At 41.8% G+C, this 16,518-nt stretch overlaps 1 protein-coding gene across 12 annotated transcripts in view; it reads right to left on the bottom strand.

The window, feature by feature from the left end:
* Positions 1–6: 6 nt before the first annotated feature.
* The window catches only part of madd (MAP-kinase activating death domain), a 44,368-nt gene continuing 27,856 nt past the window's right edge, over positions 7–16,518 (bottom strand). For 4 of the 12 annotated variants that reach the window (XM_087170142.1, XM_087170135.1, XM_087170139.1 and 1 more), the window contains 16 exons: positions 15,201–15,251; positions 13,735–13,838; positions 13,567–13,650; positions 12,508–12,666; positions 11,899–12,019; positions 11,116–11,178; positions 9,974–10,094; positions 9,752–9,857; positions 9,516–9,626; positions 8,918–9,025; positions 8,507–8,671; positions 8,330–8,402; positions 7,360–7,466; positions 3,685–3,754; positions 1,337–1,383; positions 7–219 (listed from right to left, as the gene is read on the bottom strand). In XM_087170142.1, the coding sequence (XP_087026268.1) occupies positions 106–219; positions 1,337–1,383; positions 3,685–3,754; positions 7,360–7,466; positions 8,330–8,402; positions 8,507–8,671; positions 8,918–9,025; positions 9,516–9,626; positions 9,752–9,857; positions 9,974–10,094; positions 11,116–11,178; positions 11,899–12,019; positions 12,508–12,666; positions 13,567–13,650; positions 13,735–13,838; positions 15,201–15,251 (1,604 nt within the window). In that variant the 3' untranslated portion in view covers positions 7–105. The remainder of the gene's footprint in view (positions 220–1,336; positions 1,384–3,684; positions 3,755–7,359; positions 7,467–8,329; positions 8,403–8,506; positions 8,672–8,917; positions 9,026–9,515; positions 9,627–9,751; positions 9,858–9,973; positions 10,095–11,115; positions 11,179–11,898; positions 12,020–12,507; positions 12,667–13,566; positions 13,651–13,734; positions 13,839–15,200; positions 15,252–16,518) is intronic. The other 8 variants (XM_087170136.1, XM_023393137.2, XM_087170141.1 and 5 more) reach the window with 4 other exon arrangements.

Here is a 16,518-nt window from a genome sequence, read left to right as displayed (position 1 = left end):
CTTAGAATAAAGGTAGGGATTGTCAGAAGTCTGTGGTTTTAGAGCTGAGACACCATTTCAAGTAGAGAGGCACGCCAAGGGGGGGGGGGGCTGTAGGAGTGTAGACTAGCTAGGAAGAGGCCTCGGTGACAGGATCTTGGGTTTTCCTTCCGCCTCCTTCCCCTTCACCGCCGCCACGTAGGAGAAAAGGCAGAGGACGGAGTAACAGATCTGATGTGCCTGCAGAGGGAGACAAAGCCGTGAGGAGAGGGGACGATCCCGGGCGCCAGGAAAGACAAAGACAACACAAAGAACAAAGCTGCACACGAGCTTCCTGTCGGGGCTGAAACACGCCGCACATGTCATTATTTTAAAAAGGTCGCCTGCGGAGTTTCTGACCAAACTTTAGAAAAACCGTCTCTGCAGTCGATTAATGAGCAAAAAACTGAATATAAACAACTTTTATTTAGTTTTAGCTGTTCTTCAGACATTTGCAGCATAAATCAAGAACAAAGTTTCCAATAATCAATGAGCGAGTAATAAATATCTGCTGGGTTTAAATGGAGCCGGTTCTTTAATGTAAATTCATCTGTAATAAACACAGCGCAGCTTATCCAACTAAACTCGTCGGTTCTTTCCAGGAAGTTTGAAGAAACTAAATAACAGACCTTCAAAATAAAGCGTTGCCTAATTTCATGTTGTGATTGGTTGGTTTCATCACGTTTCTCTCACGACCGTCGACATGACGTCGGCGACCAAATCATCATTAAAGATAATTAATGATTCTTACAGCTGCTAAAACTAAAGAAAACAAGTCAGTCGATTACTTTAACTGAATTTTATTTATTGATCTTTCAAGCTGTTTTACTGATTATTTTCCTTTTAATACCCTACTTTTATTTCTGCTTATTTATTTTATTTCTACTTTTATTTTCTTCCAAACATCTCCTCTCTTCACATTTTATTACTTTATCTTTACCATTTTTATTTCATTTCTTAATATCCTACATTTCCTTTATGGTTTTACTCACATTAATAAACGTCCTGTTTCACTGTTTTATTATTTTATCACTCTCTCTTTTCTTTCCGGTCTTCAGTGTTTCCTCACTTCCTGTTATTGTTGTCTTAATGTTTAGTCTTTTCATCCCTCACCGCTGTGTGTGTGTGTGTGTGTGTGTGTGTGTGTGTGTGTGTGTGTGTGTGTGTGGGTGGAGAAAGTGTTTTCATTCAGATTCCAGCTACAGTTTTCAGATTTCGTTTCTCGTTAGTCGTGGTGTTCGTCATGTTTTCAGATGTGCGTTTCTCCACATGCACTGGTAAAAAGCAGTGACTGTTGACGGCCGGAGCGAGGACTCACCATGGGGGTCTTGTACTTGTGGATCACCACTTCTTTAGTTTCAGGAACTATGCCGGTGCAAGAGACAAAACAAAGAATTCAAAGGCAGCAGGAACCTCAGTGAGTTCATGTTTGAGAGCTTTTCTTTGGGGCGGGGGGGGTTTTACAGGGGTGAACTTTCAACAAGGTGTAAAATGGGATGTGGGCCAAGAACGGCCCACCACAACTGTCAGTTCAGGAGGTTAAATCCTGGTTAAACTTAGTGATATTCTGACTCATTAAATATTTAAAAGATGAAACTTTTTTAAACTAGAGAGCAAAGTGTTGAATCTGAGGTCGGGACTGTTGGTGAGACGTTCATGGCCCACGAAATGGACAAATAAAAACACACACGTCTTAGAACAAGAGACTGTAAAGGTTATACATTTTCAAATATGAAAAACAAACAAACAAACAAAGAAAAAAACACAAGGGGAAAAAAAAAAAAAGAAAAGAAAGGGACAACCTCCCCTCCCCCGACCGGTTCCACCCCAGAGGACTGAAAGTTAAAAGACGTCACAGAAGCAGCTACAAGAGGTCAAAACCCTTTGACCCCGGACCACGTCACTGTCCACGGGACAGACTGACTTTTCATTAGTAACTGTGAACCCGCAGCAGAGATGAGGAGGCCGAGATCTGGACAGATGAAGAGGGCTGGGAAATGTTAAATCCCTTTCCCCAACTCCTCCTCTTCCTCCTCCTCCTCCTCCTCCTCCCTCCCTCCCCCAAAACAACAGTCCCACCAAAGATCTCCACTGAGATACAGAGGCAGACTGTCGGAGAATGATGACCACATGAGAGATGGAGTCTGGGGTGATCTCCGAAATGAAAAGCAAGTGACGAAAGGAAGCAGAGGGAAAAACTCAAGGAAGAAATGAACCAGTGTGAGGAAATATTCTGCACAGAATTAAGTTTGAATAAGAAGAAGGAGAAAGGTGACAACACTTTACCTGCTGGAGAATGAAGGTTTTCATAGTGGCAAAGATGAGGGCAACATTACAAAAGCAGCACAGAGACACGGCAGTAACCCGGCCTGGCACTCTCAACCTCTGATGATCATAAACTGCACTGTCGTACTGTGAGTCAGCGTTTTCGCCTTCTGCCTGCGGTGTGAAACACACAGGCGGCCTCAACCTCAAAATAAACTCCCTTTGTGCTTTTAAAAGTGACGCTCTTTAATAAACGAGTTTCTCTCTTTGTAACCAGGAAATAAAATGTAGGTCCTCGACACTGTTCGGTTTCAGTCTGTTGATGTGGATCAATCGTGTGTTATTCTGATTCTGATTCAGAGCAACGAGGGAGTTTAAGAGCTAAAACTTCAGAGTTTAATAACAGACCATTACAGCGCGTGGAGTAACTTGTGTTCATTTATTCATCTACACGTCAGTGATTTGTCTGGCACTTGTTAATGACTCCAGACGAAATATTTCACAGCTCATGCAGTAAAAACATTAAAAATGATCTTAAAGCTGCTGGTATTCTATATTTTTATTACTACTAACAAACCCCAGGAAAAACCTTCATCTTTAAAATGTTATAATGTTTAAATGTTTATCTGCAAACCGCCCTCAAAATGTTTTTGTTGATTATTTGTTTCTTAGTTTCTTGTATTGTGTAGTTGTGTTGTCTCTGACTGCTTCTTGTTGAAGAGATTTTAATCTCGATGAGACGACCTGATTAAATAAAGATTAAATTAAATCAAATCTGGTCACAAACATATAGTTTCTTATTTTTATAAAAGATTGAACAAATTCCCTAAAACAACTGGTCACTGCAGTTTTTACCATCTACTATTCAAAAAGGAGTAAATGGTGCATTTGCTGGGGACTATTTTCAGCTGTGGATTGATACACAGGTGGAGCTCTGGGATTGGGTCAAAATGAACTGCAGTAATAAAGGAACATGTATGTGACTGACTGATGCACGAACAAACGCTCTTAGCTCTCATGATATTTGCCGACATTAGAATCTCTACTTTCTTTACTGGAACAGGAACTGACGTCGTTTCTTATGACGCTAAAGTTTGTTTTGATTTCTCCTCGTGTCTGTTTAGGCAGCCGGACTCTTCTGGCCTCTGACTTCACTGACCTATCGTTTCATTTTCTACTAAATGAAACGTCTCTCGCTCTGAACTTGGGGAGGAAAACCACGTCCTCTGAGGAATTCATCACTGACTTAAACACCTGCAGACGGCGGCGTCTCGCTGCTCCTGGAGGAGAGCGGGGATCCAATTCAGTGAACACTTATCAGCTCTCGTCAATACATTGGCCATGAAGCTGAGTTACTGCCGTGCCGAGTACAGGCCTAGAATCAATAGATGGTGTAATTACCAAATTCCTCCAGGACAAAGACTCCCTTCACTGTATTGCACTTTTTAATGTGACTCAGCTCTATGAAAACCTAAAAACAAACAAAAAACAAACAAAAACAAGACAGAACATTATTAACTCAACAACACTGGATGAAAAGTAAACAACTTTATATTTAGAAATTAACCATGTTTAACTTGTTTTATTCAGTGTGAAAGGTAAAAAAATAAAACAACTACACATGGATGCAAGCTTTTTAACAGCTAATGAAAGAAAAGAAAAAGCACACTATGAGAAGTTTCCATGATCAAACGCATACATGGGCGACGGTTAAATGAGGAGAAATGCATTTAGTCTGCTCAAAGCTCAAAACTAATTCAGCATGGCTTGTTTCATCAATCAAGTGTTTCACAACGGAAACGTTTATTCTTATATTTGGATGTAAACAGCAAAGGTAGTTTTTAAAAAAAGAAACAAAAAACACATTTCTTTTTATGCTCAGAGATGCAATATGGCCCATATGATGCATACATGGAATTTCCATATAAAAATGTAGACAAGGACACAAAATTAGATTTGCCATACAGCTACAACAGTGAAAAGAAAAGACAGAGGAAAAACAAAAAGAAGGAACCCAATAAGATGTAACTGCTAATAAGCAAACACAGCAGAGGTTGTGTACCTTCCGCTCCTTGCAGGGGGAGAGAGCATGGGAGAGAAATGGTTTGGATTATTATCGGACAGAAGAGCACAAACACTCGACGACACTGCGAGAGGGCGCTATCCGGACTCGGCTCAAGGATCTAAGCTCAGAGGTTCCCAGAGCCAATGTGAAAAAACCCGTCACAAGACGAATCAGCCCCCAAAAACTAGGAAATCAAAAAAAACAAAAGAAAAGAAAAGAAAAATAAATAAAAAAAAGAGGACTAGAGGTTTGACTAGAGAGCTGGATTCACCTTTGTTTTCCCGGACTTTAAACACCTCAGTCCCCCAGAGCCCTCCATGCCTCCTCCTCCAGCAACAAGGGCTGGCACCAACACCACTCGCTCACACGGCAGAACGGATAAACGAGGGCGGCCACCGATGGAAAGTAAATCCCGCTACGATGTTAGGATATCACCTCCGACACCTCTCTCAATGCAGAGCTGCTCAGAACCAGAACCAACCCGCTGCTACTTCTATATAATGCTGAATTTAGTCTTTAAAAAAAAATAAACAAACAAAACAAAACAAAAAGCTGCTGCTGCTGAAAGTGTCCGACTCAAAAAAACACTAAACTCTCCTCGACCTAAATCTGCAGCCGCTCGCAGCGAAACGTTCTCCACACTGAACCTCAGCTTGATGGTGATGGATAAAGATTAAAAATAAAAACTTGAACTACGTGTGGACACTCAACCCCGTGCAATGTGAAGCGCAAAAATGCAACTTGAGCCGGAAAACACTGCGGTAGAAAAAGCACAAGCAGCAAAAGCAGGCAGTTATAACAGTGAGTCAGTGACACAGAAGTTAAAGGCTCAGATCACCCAAAGTATAAAAACACTGTTTCTGCTCTGGTTTTTACAATGAAGGTGAATGAAAAATCTGCTTCCTGTTTCTGCTGTGACGTGCTTAAGTTGCTAAATGTCAGTATTTTAATCAGAAAGTTCAGTCCTTGCTAACCGGCTGGCCCCGGCGGCTCGTCCGGACTTCCTGTGTCTCTCGTCCCGCGGTCCGACTGCAGCCGGTGACGGTGGTTCTTGTTCTGCTCAGGTGGAGAACCGGTTCGTGTGCTGTTGTGCCAAACTCCCCGAGCAGAACAAGCACCGCTGTCTCCGGCTGCAGTTAGCGTGCCGGGCTAGCTGTTTACCAGACAACAACTGAACTTTAAAATTAAATATAGAAACTTTAAATGACGCGATCTGTACGATTCGTCTGAAAAGTAAGTCGGATCGAGCTTTTATTAAGGGTCAAATTTAACTTAAAAATCGTTCCAATAGAAACCATTGATGAATAAACTGCAAACAAGAATGTTTTAATGCCAGTTGTGATTTTATGCATCAAAGGGTTAAATTGTGCAATTATAAAGTGCTTTAGACGAGATTTCAAAATATCCAGATAAACATTGAATATTACAATATAGACAAAAAATATAGCAATACTATTAATAGGCCTGAAGTAGCAGATAGAAAATATAAATATGCAACTGTTTGATGAATGAAAACTCTCCGCAGTGAGCTGTGTGGATTATCCAGAGTAACCAGGACAACAGAGCGCCACAGATCTCATTCACCTCCTCTGCACCGAGTCAGAGGCAGAAAGATTCAAATTCAGCCGAGAGCGTCTGCACGGCCCGATAACAGCGGAGGTGACGCGCCGAGAGTCAGCTTTTAGTCTCGTAACCTGGGTGAACTGACACTTTGCTTGTTGAGAAATCGGTTTAAATTTATAGGATGGTTTTTGTGCATTTTATGACTAAAGCATAAAAGTATTTCTATAAACCATGAGGTTTGTTTTCAGACGTGGAGGCATTTCAGATGTGACCTCTGGGGCAGAGCGGAGGTGATGAGCGTGGTCAAGACCAAACTAGCAAATAATCAGAAGCCAATGTGCCAGCAAGTCATGTGATTCCCCAGAACAAACACCAGAAGCTGTGAATGTTTTTAACAAGCTGTAGCTACATTAACACCTGTACATGTTCGTTTCTGCTCTAAGCAAAATGATGTTACATTACATTTTTGGCAAAGAAACATGATTATAAAGGAGAAATGGGGCAAAAACCAGAGGTCAGACACAAACTGCCTCCACGTCTGAAATAAAACCCTTGAGTGTGTAAATTAAATGCTGAAACTTTCATGCTTTAGTCATAAAATGCACAATTAGTTTGTGTATCTGTCGCACTAAATGAGAACATTATTAATCTTCCTCGCTCGTTTGTGTTGTTGTTTTTCTAAAAAGATGCGTGACATGTATGAAGGTGCGTTAGTTGAACGGGTCACCGCTCAGACGAACATTAACATACGAACCCACGACTATCACGAGCTGCGCAGACGTGAAGACGACACATGACGATGTTCAAGGGTCCAAACTTAAAATGTCAAAGTTGCTATTAAATAGCCAATTATTAATGAAAAGTCTTTGCTCAAGGTCGTCCGTCTTACCACTGATGCACAACACACACATTAACACTTCATCTCCTCCCACACAGTAGATGAACATGAGGTTTGAGCACCACAGATGTCGAGAAAAGAAACTTCGTGTGGAGGGATGTGTTAATATTGTTTGAGAGACACGCATGCAAACGAAAAAAAAACACGCACGCACGCACGGACAAACAAACAAACAAACAAACAAATACAACCTGAAACTGAAAGAAAAAGCAGATCCAAAAAAGCAAAAGCACAAACAGGAATTCTTCCTCTAGGGGAAAAGGTCCGGTATGACTGAACGCCAATCAAACATGTTGTGATCAATCATCTCTGCCAGTTGATTTTGATTTTTTTTTTTGTTTGTTTGTTTGTTTGTTTTTTCTTTAAAATGACATTAGAGGAAGACGTCACGTGATGAAAGGAAATGATACAGAGGCAAACGGGAGAGACGAGCAGAAAGGTGGACAGAAGGACGGGATGAACTCTGAAACCGTCAGGAGTGATTTTCATTTTCATGCCCTGGTGTGAGATGAGAAGCAGGTTCTCTGCTGCGGTTCTACTGGCCTCTTACCTGGCTGTGCATGAATTTAAGGTTGATTCCTTCCAGCGTGACCTGCAGCAGTCCACCTTCGCCGGTTTTCATGTCCTGGACGGGAAACTCTCCGCCCAGCTCCGGCCCTGCAGGAAACCACAGCCGAGCTTTTAAAGCTGCTACAGATAATTAATTCCTGAAAAACCCCTGGAATCTCAACAGGCTGACGGGGGGAAAAAGAAATTACACGCTGCTGGGACGTGGGAAAGAAATGTGAAATTTCATTTTTATGTATTTGACTGTGACCCTGAAGCTGAAGTTCTTGTACTTTTTACACCACAATCAAAAGTCTCAACAGAAACTTCGGTCATCCTGAGAGAGATGGACGACCGGGGAACGTCACAGGAGAAGTATTACAGCATTTCCTTTTCGTTTTATATTGTAAAAATCTGTCAATAAGTACTTCAGTATTTATAATGGATTTATAAAAACAGCATAAAACTCTTTAAATAAACCATTTATAAATACATTTATTAATTAATAATTAAATAATAGAATTTGAAAAACTATTTGAAAAGGTATTTTTAAAAATGAAAATGATTTGCGCTTCAATTTCCATTTCCTTTTAGCTAATCAGTTAGCTTAGCCATTTAGCTTCTCCTTTTAGCCTCTCCATTAAAACCCGCTGGTTAGCTTTCCAACCAATCAGAGAGCTCGTTACAGAAAGGCTAAACGGAGAAGCTAATCAATTAGCCAATCGTTTATTTATTCATGAAGTAATAAATGTTTTTATAAATGGGTTTTTTTAAGGGGAGTTTTATGCTTTTTTTGTAAATCCATTTTTAAATCTTAATTTCATTTTGTTTTTTTTACAATGTGAAAAACAGGAAATGCTTTCTGCCTCTTCCTGTGACATCACTGGTCCTCCGCAGCGCTGGTTGTTAATGGCAGGCTGAAGCATGTCAGAGAGAAAGAAGCGTAAAGCTCAGCCGACTCACTGACTCCATACCTGGTTTAATGCTCTGCTGTCTCGCTGCAGCTCTTTCCATACTGTCTTTAACACAGTAGTACAGTTCACGACACTGGAGGGACAAGAAGAAGAAGAGGGAAAGTCATTTTAATTAATAACCAGTGTTTTCTTATGCTGAGATAAAAGTACAGGACGCGTTCAGGTGCAGTCCCTCACCTTTTTGGTATAGAACTTGTTGAGCTGCGTCTCTTGGCCGTTGCGTCTCCAGAGACACAGGACCTTGGTCTTGGGGCAGTACGTCATGTTGATGAGCTTCTCGTACCACCAGCGCTCGTAAACTGTGCCGATGTTGCTGCGCAGGACGATGCAGTCGTCACAGACCTGAAACGACGACGAGTTAAGTTGTAAAACTTTAATTCATTCATGTTTTTCACATTAAAAGCCTACTTAGAAGGCACAGCGGGAAGACTTTTAATGTGGAAAGGCTCGTACAAGTGTTGAGGTTTATTCACGGCAGCGTTACATGATTCAGGGAAGAAGTGAACAACTCTTTCTACACTGAGGTTATTCATTATTTTGTGAGCTCCATTCTTAATTAGTAATGTGTTCAAGACTTTTCCCTCCTACCTCCATGAAAAAGATGTCTCCCGTGGTGTCGGTGCCGGCGTGAACAACAAAGGTTTGCTTCTTGATGTGGCGGCTTCCGCTGGGCCTGATGGACAGCTCGCGGCCGTTCTGAAAACAGAGCGCAATACAAACAGTTACAAACATGTCTAATAGTTAAACAATGATGTTTTTATTTCATAATAATCTCTTAAAAGTCTCGTGTAAAGATCTGCCTTGGTTCCTGCATTACAGAAAAAATGGAGACAAAGTTCTCAGACTGTTTAGTATTGATTTCTAATACAATAAACCGACTGATCTCTCCGTTTTATACAGAAGTATAACATATTCACTTAAAAAAATCCAGTTTTCAGAATAAAATAATAATTATTATATATTATTATTGTTTTTCTAAATTAACAAAACAATTATCTCGTTAATGCAGAAACACAGAGGATGAGTTACACTTCTGTAGTTTTACGTATAAACTGAACCAAATTAAAACGGTTCTTTTCAGGAAACTTCTAAAGATATTATTTGTAAAATAATGTGAATTTACAGAGCTGTGAAATGAAACATTAGCAGCTGAACGAACTGAATAAAACAGAGGACAGATATTCACCATGTTAGCCAGTTTGTCCAGTATCTCGTTGATCTCTTGGCTGTATGTGAGGCCGATGTGGGACTTCCCCATCAAACGCCTCACTTTCTTCCTGATGTCATTTTTGTTCACCTGAACAAACATTCAAGGGAAATTTAAAAACAAACTGAGCTACATGGGAGTAAAAAAGTCAAACATGTAGCAAGAAGTCAGTGATTTGACTCGTGTGATTTAAATAACAAACAGGGGCTCCCTACTTTTATCATTAGCATGTATGCGATCATATTGTGCAGCAGGGTGGCCAGGAGTCGGTCTTCATCGTCCTCCAGACGCTTCCGGTCGTGATCTCCCAGCGACAGGTATCTGTTGACAATCAGATATTAACAGTCCAGAGGAGAATCATGGATCACATGATGCTGCACAGCGATGAAACTCATTTTTAGCAAAAGCAACAGAGTAAAACGTCGGCCGTGTTGAACCTTTCGATCATCTCCTGGGGTCCCTGGTCCATCCCCATGCCCTCGCGCTCCAACATCACGGCATCTAAGTAGGCGTCCTCCCAGAACTGCACCTGGTCCCACAGAGTGGAGCGCTCCTTACCTGAACACAGGTGCACAGCGCACATGAAGCTCCCCGTTTAACCGACACAGCTCATCCACTCAAACAAAGTCACACGCTCTCTGACACACACACAGTGACCAACTTGACTTCTGTAAGTTGTTATAAAAAGATAAATTATTATGGGCAGAACCAGTTAATCAAAGTTATATTTGTTTATTTCTAACTCTTATTTCATCGGCTGATGTTTGAATTTATTTAGAAATAAAGCTGCAAAAAGCCACAAAATTATTGAAACCGTAAAAATAAAAATGCATAACAACTTTAAGGATTAAAAATAAATAAATAATAATAACAATTTCCACAGGTTGAAATAGGAATTAAATATAATTCAGTCATTATAAATTTTTCCCCACTCTTATCACTATCATGAGAAACTAATTGGAAATCTTGACATTTCCCAATTTTATTTAACAGCTGGTGGCTCATTTGAGTGTGCTCGCCTCATAATTACATTTCTGACAGCACTTGAAGGCAACACGCACTCATCCAATATGCAAACCCGTGAAATGTCACGACTTTAATCCAACGTGAAAGTTGAAATGAAACGTGGGTGTAGAGCGGAAAAGTAAAAATAAAGCGAATGGAAATTTCACACATTTTGTCGTCTTTGATCCGACGGTGAGGAGAAAGGAGCGCTCGTATTTCCCACCTTTATCTCACGTTAAGAAACACCACAGATGTGCAGCTCAGCCACAGACAGGAAAAAACCCACATCACATCACATGAAAGATTAAACAGAGCGAGTCCGGACGAACAATAGATACACTTCACACACAGACACACACAGACACACACACACACACACACACACACAGACACACACACAGACACAGACACAGACACAGACACACAGACACAGACACAGACACAGACACAGACACAGACAGACACACACACACACACACACACACACACACACACACACACACACACACACACACACACAGACACACACACTCACACACAGGAAAAAGGGCAAAGGCAAGAGATTAGCCCCTACTTAGAGAAAAGGTTTCCATGGCAGCATCCTCTAGTTGATCCCAAACGGAGCTCTTATCGCGGCCTGGAAAAATTTCCCAGGAGGAGCAGCAGGAGGGGAGAGAAGCAGCGAGAGCAGGGGGGGGGGGGGTTAGGGCGAAGAGGTGAGTGGGTTTAATGTTAAAAAACAAGACAGAGAGCCGAGAACCACAGGAACAAGAACCGGGACAAACAAGGACGTACCGCCATCTTTTACTCACTGTTTAAACCGTGTGGTTTGATATTACACGCAGGATCGAGCAGATGAGAAAACAACCACAGGTCCTTATTGTTTTTACATATTTAAAGACTGTAGTTTGACTCGGTTAAACATACAATTACAATTAAATTCCAGTTACAATCATTTAACACACACCTTAATTACATAACAAGCAGCAGTGAACACAACTTCCTGTTTCTATTATTAATTCAAATCAGGATGTAACCTCTCCCTTTTCTGTCGTCACATGTCTTGACTTCTGCTTTTCTTAAAAATATCTTTCTGCCATTAGCGAGAGAGTTCACTGCGGGAACGTTACAAGTTGTTCTGAGTGAAATTAAAATCCCACAGATCACGACTCTCGTCTTCACTTCGTTACGTTTACCTTTAAGAACCTTTTACTAAGCTGCTTGGTCCATAAGATTTTCTTTGACGCACAAAGATGATGTTAGTAAAGCGACGCAGGACAGTGACAGAAAGTGTTTCTAAAAACACAGGAAGGAAATGTTTTATTGAAGGTCTTAAACCCGGAGCAGCAGAACTTACCCAGCAGGCCTTCGCAAAGGTAAATCCTCATGCTGATGTCCTCCATGGGCTGCGCTGGCGGCCCCCTGGCCATGGCAGGTACGTGATCTTTCACACCTGGTTTCAGAGTGTGGGTCTTTCCCTGAGGAGACAGGACAAGGTCGCGTTACAGGAAGTACAATGACCCGACTAGGATCACCTCCTCGTGGTCGTATCTCATCCTTGAGTCCGAGTGAACGGGACGCACAGCGGAGGGAATCAAAACAAAAATACAAATGTCTAATTAACGAAGAATAAGGACCCGTGTGCAGTTTCATACATTGTGTGTTGATGCGTCTGTTCTTGGCCCCGTTTGGATCGTAGCATCACGTGAACAGTTTCACACATCTAAGGCGCTCTCCCGCTTCAAAACACCACAATTAAAACTTGGCAAAAGAAAAACTTTTTCCCAGGAAATTAAAGTTTTTCTCTCATTTTCAGCTTCTTTTCCTTCGTTTTTCTAGTGGACACAGGAAGCCCGACATCCCATCAACTCCTGCGGAGCTTTTTAATTAGCTCACGACTTCATGAGTTCAAATGAATAAATGACAATCTCAACTGAGAACTGAGTAACTGTGTAACTCGACTTACAAACACTGAGCTGGTGGCTGGGTTGGTTTCAATCTCGCTGTCGGACAGAGTTCCTCTGGACTGATTGAGATGAGCGGCGGTTCTCCCGCCGAGGCCGTCTCCAGCTGTGCTGCTCAGGTCGCTGTCGGCTCCCAGAGTTTCTCCAGAGCTGTTGCTGATCTGAAACATAAAAACCATCCAGGTGTGAGAACGACTCGAGAGCAGAGCGTTGGGTTTTGTGTAAAAGCAGCTGATAAACCGCATGTTTGTGTCGATCAGCCTGATCCAGCCATTAGTTGAAATTGTGATTTTTTCACACTTCATGGAAGCTTCAGTGCTTCCTGTCTCATCTCCTTTAGCAAAGGAAACACTGGAGCTTCCTTAAGGAAAGGAAAGGAGAGAATGCCGCCCCATGATTCCTCGCCGTAGCAACATATAAAGCGACGCCGCGTTGCCGTTTGACCCCAAGGCAGAACCACGTAAATGTAGAAACAACAGAGGAACTGTTCCATAAATATAGATTTACTCTCTTTAAATCCAGTTAGGAGTCGTGATGGAAAACAAATATATTGAAGTTATAGTTAATATCATCATCATAATTAAAACCTACAGTCTATACATAAATGTTGTTTCACTTAATCCTCATTGTGGAAAACACTAAAACTGAAAGTGTAGAAATGTCAAAAGTGCCTGTATAATTTATTCTGATCCATTGATCACTTCCTTATTTCTATTTAATTATCATTTTTGTGGCTGAACTTTCTCTATTTGTATTTTTCTTTCATGTTTTGTTTTTGTGGTGATGAAATGAGGATTTATCCTCCAGGTTCCATCGTTCCTCGACCTCATGACATTTTCCATCGAGGAGCTTGTTCAATCATTTGTCCAACACGCTGCGAACAATAAGCTAAACATGTTTCTCCTTTCTTTTTCTTTGTTTTTGTTTTTAAAAAATCAGATTTTGAAGTCACGGGACTTAAATGGTCTGGACCACAATGATCTCACGGTTCATATTGTGACTTATTTTGTATCTGGAACAGATTGAAACAAGGTGCAGTGTCTGAGTTGGCCGGGTCCTACCACTGTGCTGGCCTCCGAGTCCTGGCTGGTGCTTCTCGTCAGGATCGGTGGCTCCGAGCTCGTGACGGACTCTGTGTCGCTCTTCTGCAGAAGAAAAAAGAAGAGTGTGTGTGCAGCTTGTTTTTTTTAGCAGCACATTAAAAACATCAAAATGCTCCATGAACAAACCTGAGATCCAGATGTGACGCTGAGGCCACTGTCAGCACTGATCTGTGACTTCTTCTCCTCTGCATCGGTCACCTGGGGGCGCTGCTGCTTCGCTCCCTCGGACCCTGCGGGACACACGTGATGCTCAGCATGTTTTCCCACGAACACGACGACAAAACCCTCTTACCTCGCCGCGTCGCCTCACTCACAGCCAGCACAGCAACACTGACTCCGTCTAAAGCCTCCATCTCGCAGCAAAGCACTACATTATCCGAGTCGGCGAAATGATTTAGTTTAAGTTTAAAAATAATACAGCGTGACTAACAACATCTTACACATTTTATTTTCTCTCTCTCTCTCTCTCTCTCTCTCAACTTTCTGTTTCCAGTGCCGGTGATTTGACCGAGTTCAGTAACAGACAGAGAAGTGACAAAGGGACAAGCAGAGAGTGCGGTAAATATTGGGGGGAAAAAGTTACAAATGAAAAAAAACAAAAAACTGCACGAGCGTGACATTAATTCTCAAGTCAATGCCGCAAATGTTGCCCAAGTTACACCAGAAACAACAGACACAGGCAGTTAGGCATGCAGACAAACTGATGGACGGTAAAGGAGACATTTTCTGTTTCAAGTGTTATTTATCACCTGCCAGTAGATGATCCTGACACTTCCTGGTTTTTCAGTTTGTTTGGTTTTTGTTGTTTTGTTTTTTTTTTTCTTGTGACGCTTTACGTTTTGGAAAGCATTTCATAAAACCTTAAAATGCGCCAACGACTGGAATATTGGCCGTAAATACACAATTTATTTACAGCAAGCCACTTGAAACTGGAAAAAATACAGTTAAAAAGAGCAGGACAGGGCAGCAGGTGTTCACTTCTGTTCATCCTGATGCAAATAAAAACAAAGAAACACACTGGAAAATAAAATGACATATTGCTTGAGCTTAAACTAGAACATTAAATTCCCTCTTTTCTATATCAAGGACTCCGTGTTGTGTAAAATTAAATCATGTGATTTCATTACATACTGTATTATAGTGAAGCTGCACGTACTGTAGTCAGAAAGAACTGTAACAAACCGAGACCCTCAAGTCTTGATTAAACACAACATGAAATGTTTGTTTCTCACAGCGCTGTGTGTGGGAGAAGTTCTGCACCAACACAATGCATGTGATGAATCCAGTGTGTGTGTGTGTGTGTGTGTGTGTGTGTGTGTGTGTGTGTGTTGTGTTTAAAAACTAGAAACATCAGATCAGCAGAATATATTCTCATTACCTCGATCATTTGTAGCACATAATAAGTAAAAGCACATTTCTGTTTTTCAGTTATCCACTCTGACATGCTTATGAGGATCATTCATTTTCACTTATTCATGTATAAAGTTTGAAAAGTTTGAAAAGGCGAAGAGAAGGAGGGGGGTGGAAAAAGGTCAACAGCACCCCAAGATTTCTTTTTTTTTTTTTTTTTTGGTGTGTGAAAAGTGTCTTACTCTGTGGTTTTTCCATAGCTTTTTGCTTATCCTGGTGCTTGCTCCACAATTCTACCCAAGATGCATTGCAAGCAAGGAGAGAAAGACAGAGAGAGAGTCAGAGAGCTGGTTGAAAAGGCATGTATGGTGGATGAGCATTAAAATCAAAACAAAAACAAAATAAGCACTGAGAAATCTGTCATTACTGAATGAAGGTGTTTTGTAATGTTTGCATGTAGCTGCGCTTTAATCTGGACGACATGAATAAAACAAAAGGAAAAGAAAAAGAAGTATTTTGTTGTTAAATTGGATCCAGCTACTAAGGTAACATTACAACACACCCGGCGCTCCCGGCCCAAAGTCCTGGAGAGCCACACAGTGACGTCAGAATGAGCTTCGACTGCATGTGTCTGGCTCTCCAGAGCAAAGGTGAGAGGGAGAGAGAGGTGGCTGATCCGGGGGAAAAAAGAGCATGGGATGGGGGGTGGGGGGGGGGGTCGAGAGGCCGACTAGCCAGCAGGTGAAATGGAGCGGTTGCTGAAGCGGGGGGGTTGCAAGTCTCACAGCATTCTGTAGAATTGAAGGTGCAACTTCTAACAGGAAGAGAAAGGGGTGCGGGTAGGAGAGGTGTCGGGGTGGCTGACTGAACGTGTCCCCCGTACACAGACCCAGAGTCATTCTCAGAAAATTATGTGATTGTGTAAAGCACTTTCTAAGCCAATTGGATCTTTGGCGACCAATAGAAAACACTTCCTGTAGTGGAATTTGTCTGTTTACTGGGACTGTTTACTGGGGAGTGATGCTTCCACCCTCCATGCTGAGAGCAAAGGAGCTGCCATTTTCTAGAGCACGCCTCGCAGAAAACCTGCAGTAAAGGCACAGACAAGCGCCGATTTGACTGTCAATGCGCATACCTCCGGTTCTCCCTCGTCCACTACTGCAGATTTAGGTGTTGGTAAGACCAAAACAAAGACATGCATTCAAGGTGCGAAGAGGCTGACAACAGAACTCCAGGGAGGCAAACAGGGGGCACAGATGTTGGAGGAAGGGGAGACAAACACACGCAGTCCAGGCTGAAAGACAGGGAAATATTCCAGACACTTTTCAAGGGGCCGCTTCAAATCGACGACGGGAAGATTTTAAACCAATTCTGAATTTAGGTTTTTCATTTTTAGACACAGAAACACAACTTCAGTCTTTTGGAGAAGGTCAGAGGAGGGAATTTTCACAGAGCCGTCGTTGTTGTTGTTGTTGCTGTCACGCCAAAGTGTGTGGAATATTTCAACACCTGTGAGAATCTGTCTGGGACAAGTGAAGGGGGGGGGGGTCTTTCTTGGAG

Source organism: Seriola lalandi, unplaced genomic scaffold (assembly GCF_002814215.2).
Source record: "Seriola lalandi dorsalis isolate HSWRI2012SDOR001 ecotype SW California unplaced genomic scaffold, Sedor1 jcf7180002054929, whole genome shotgun sequence".
In the NCBI taxonomy this organism is placed as follows: domain Eukaryota; kingdom Metazoa; phylum Chordata; class Actinopteri; order Carangiformes; family Carangidae; genus Seriola; species Seriola lalandi.
Note: the sequence above shows the minus strand (reverse complement) of the source record. Positions and strands in the feature narration are given on the sequence as shown.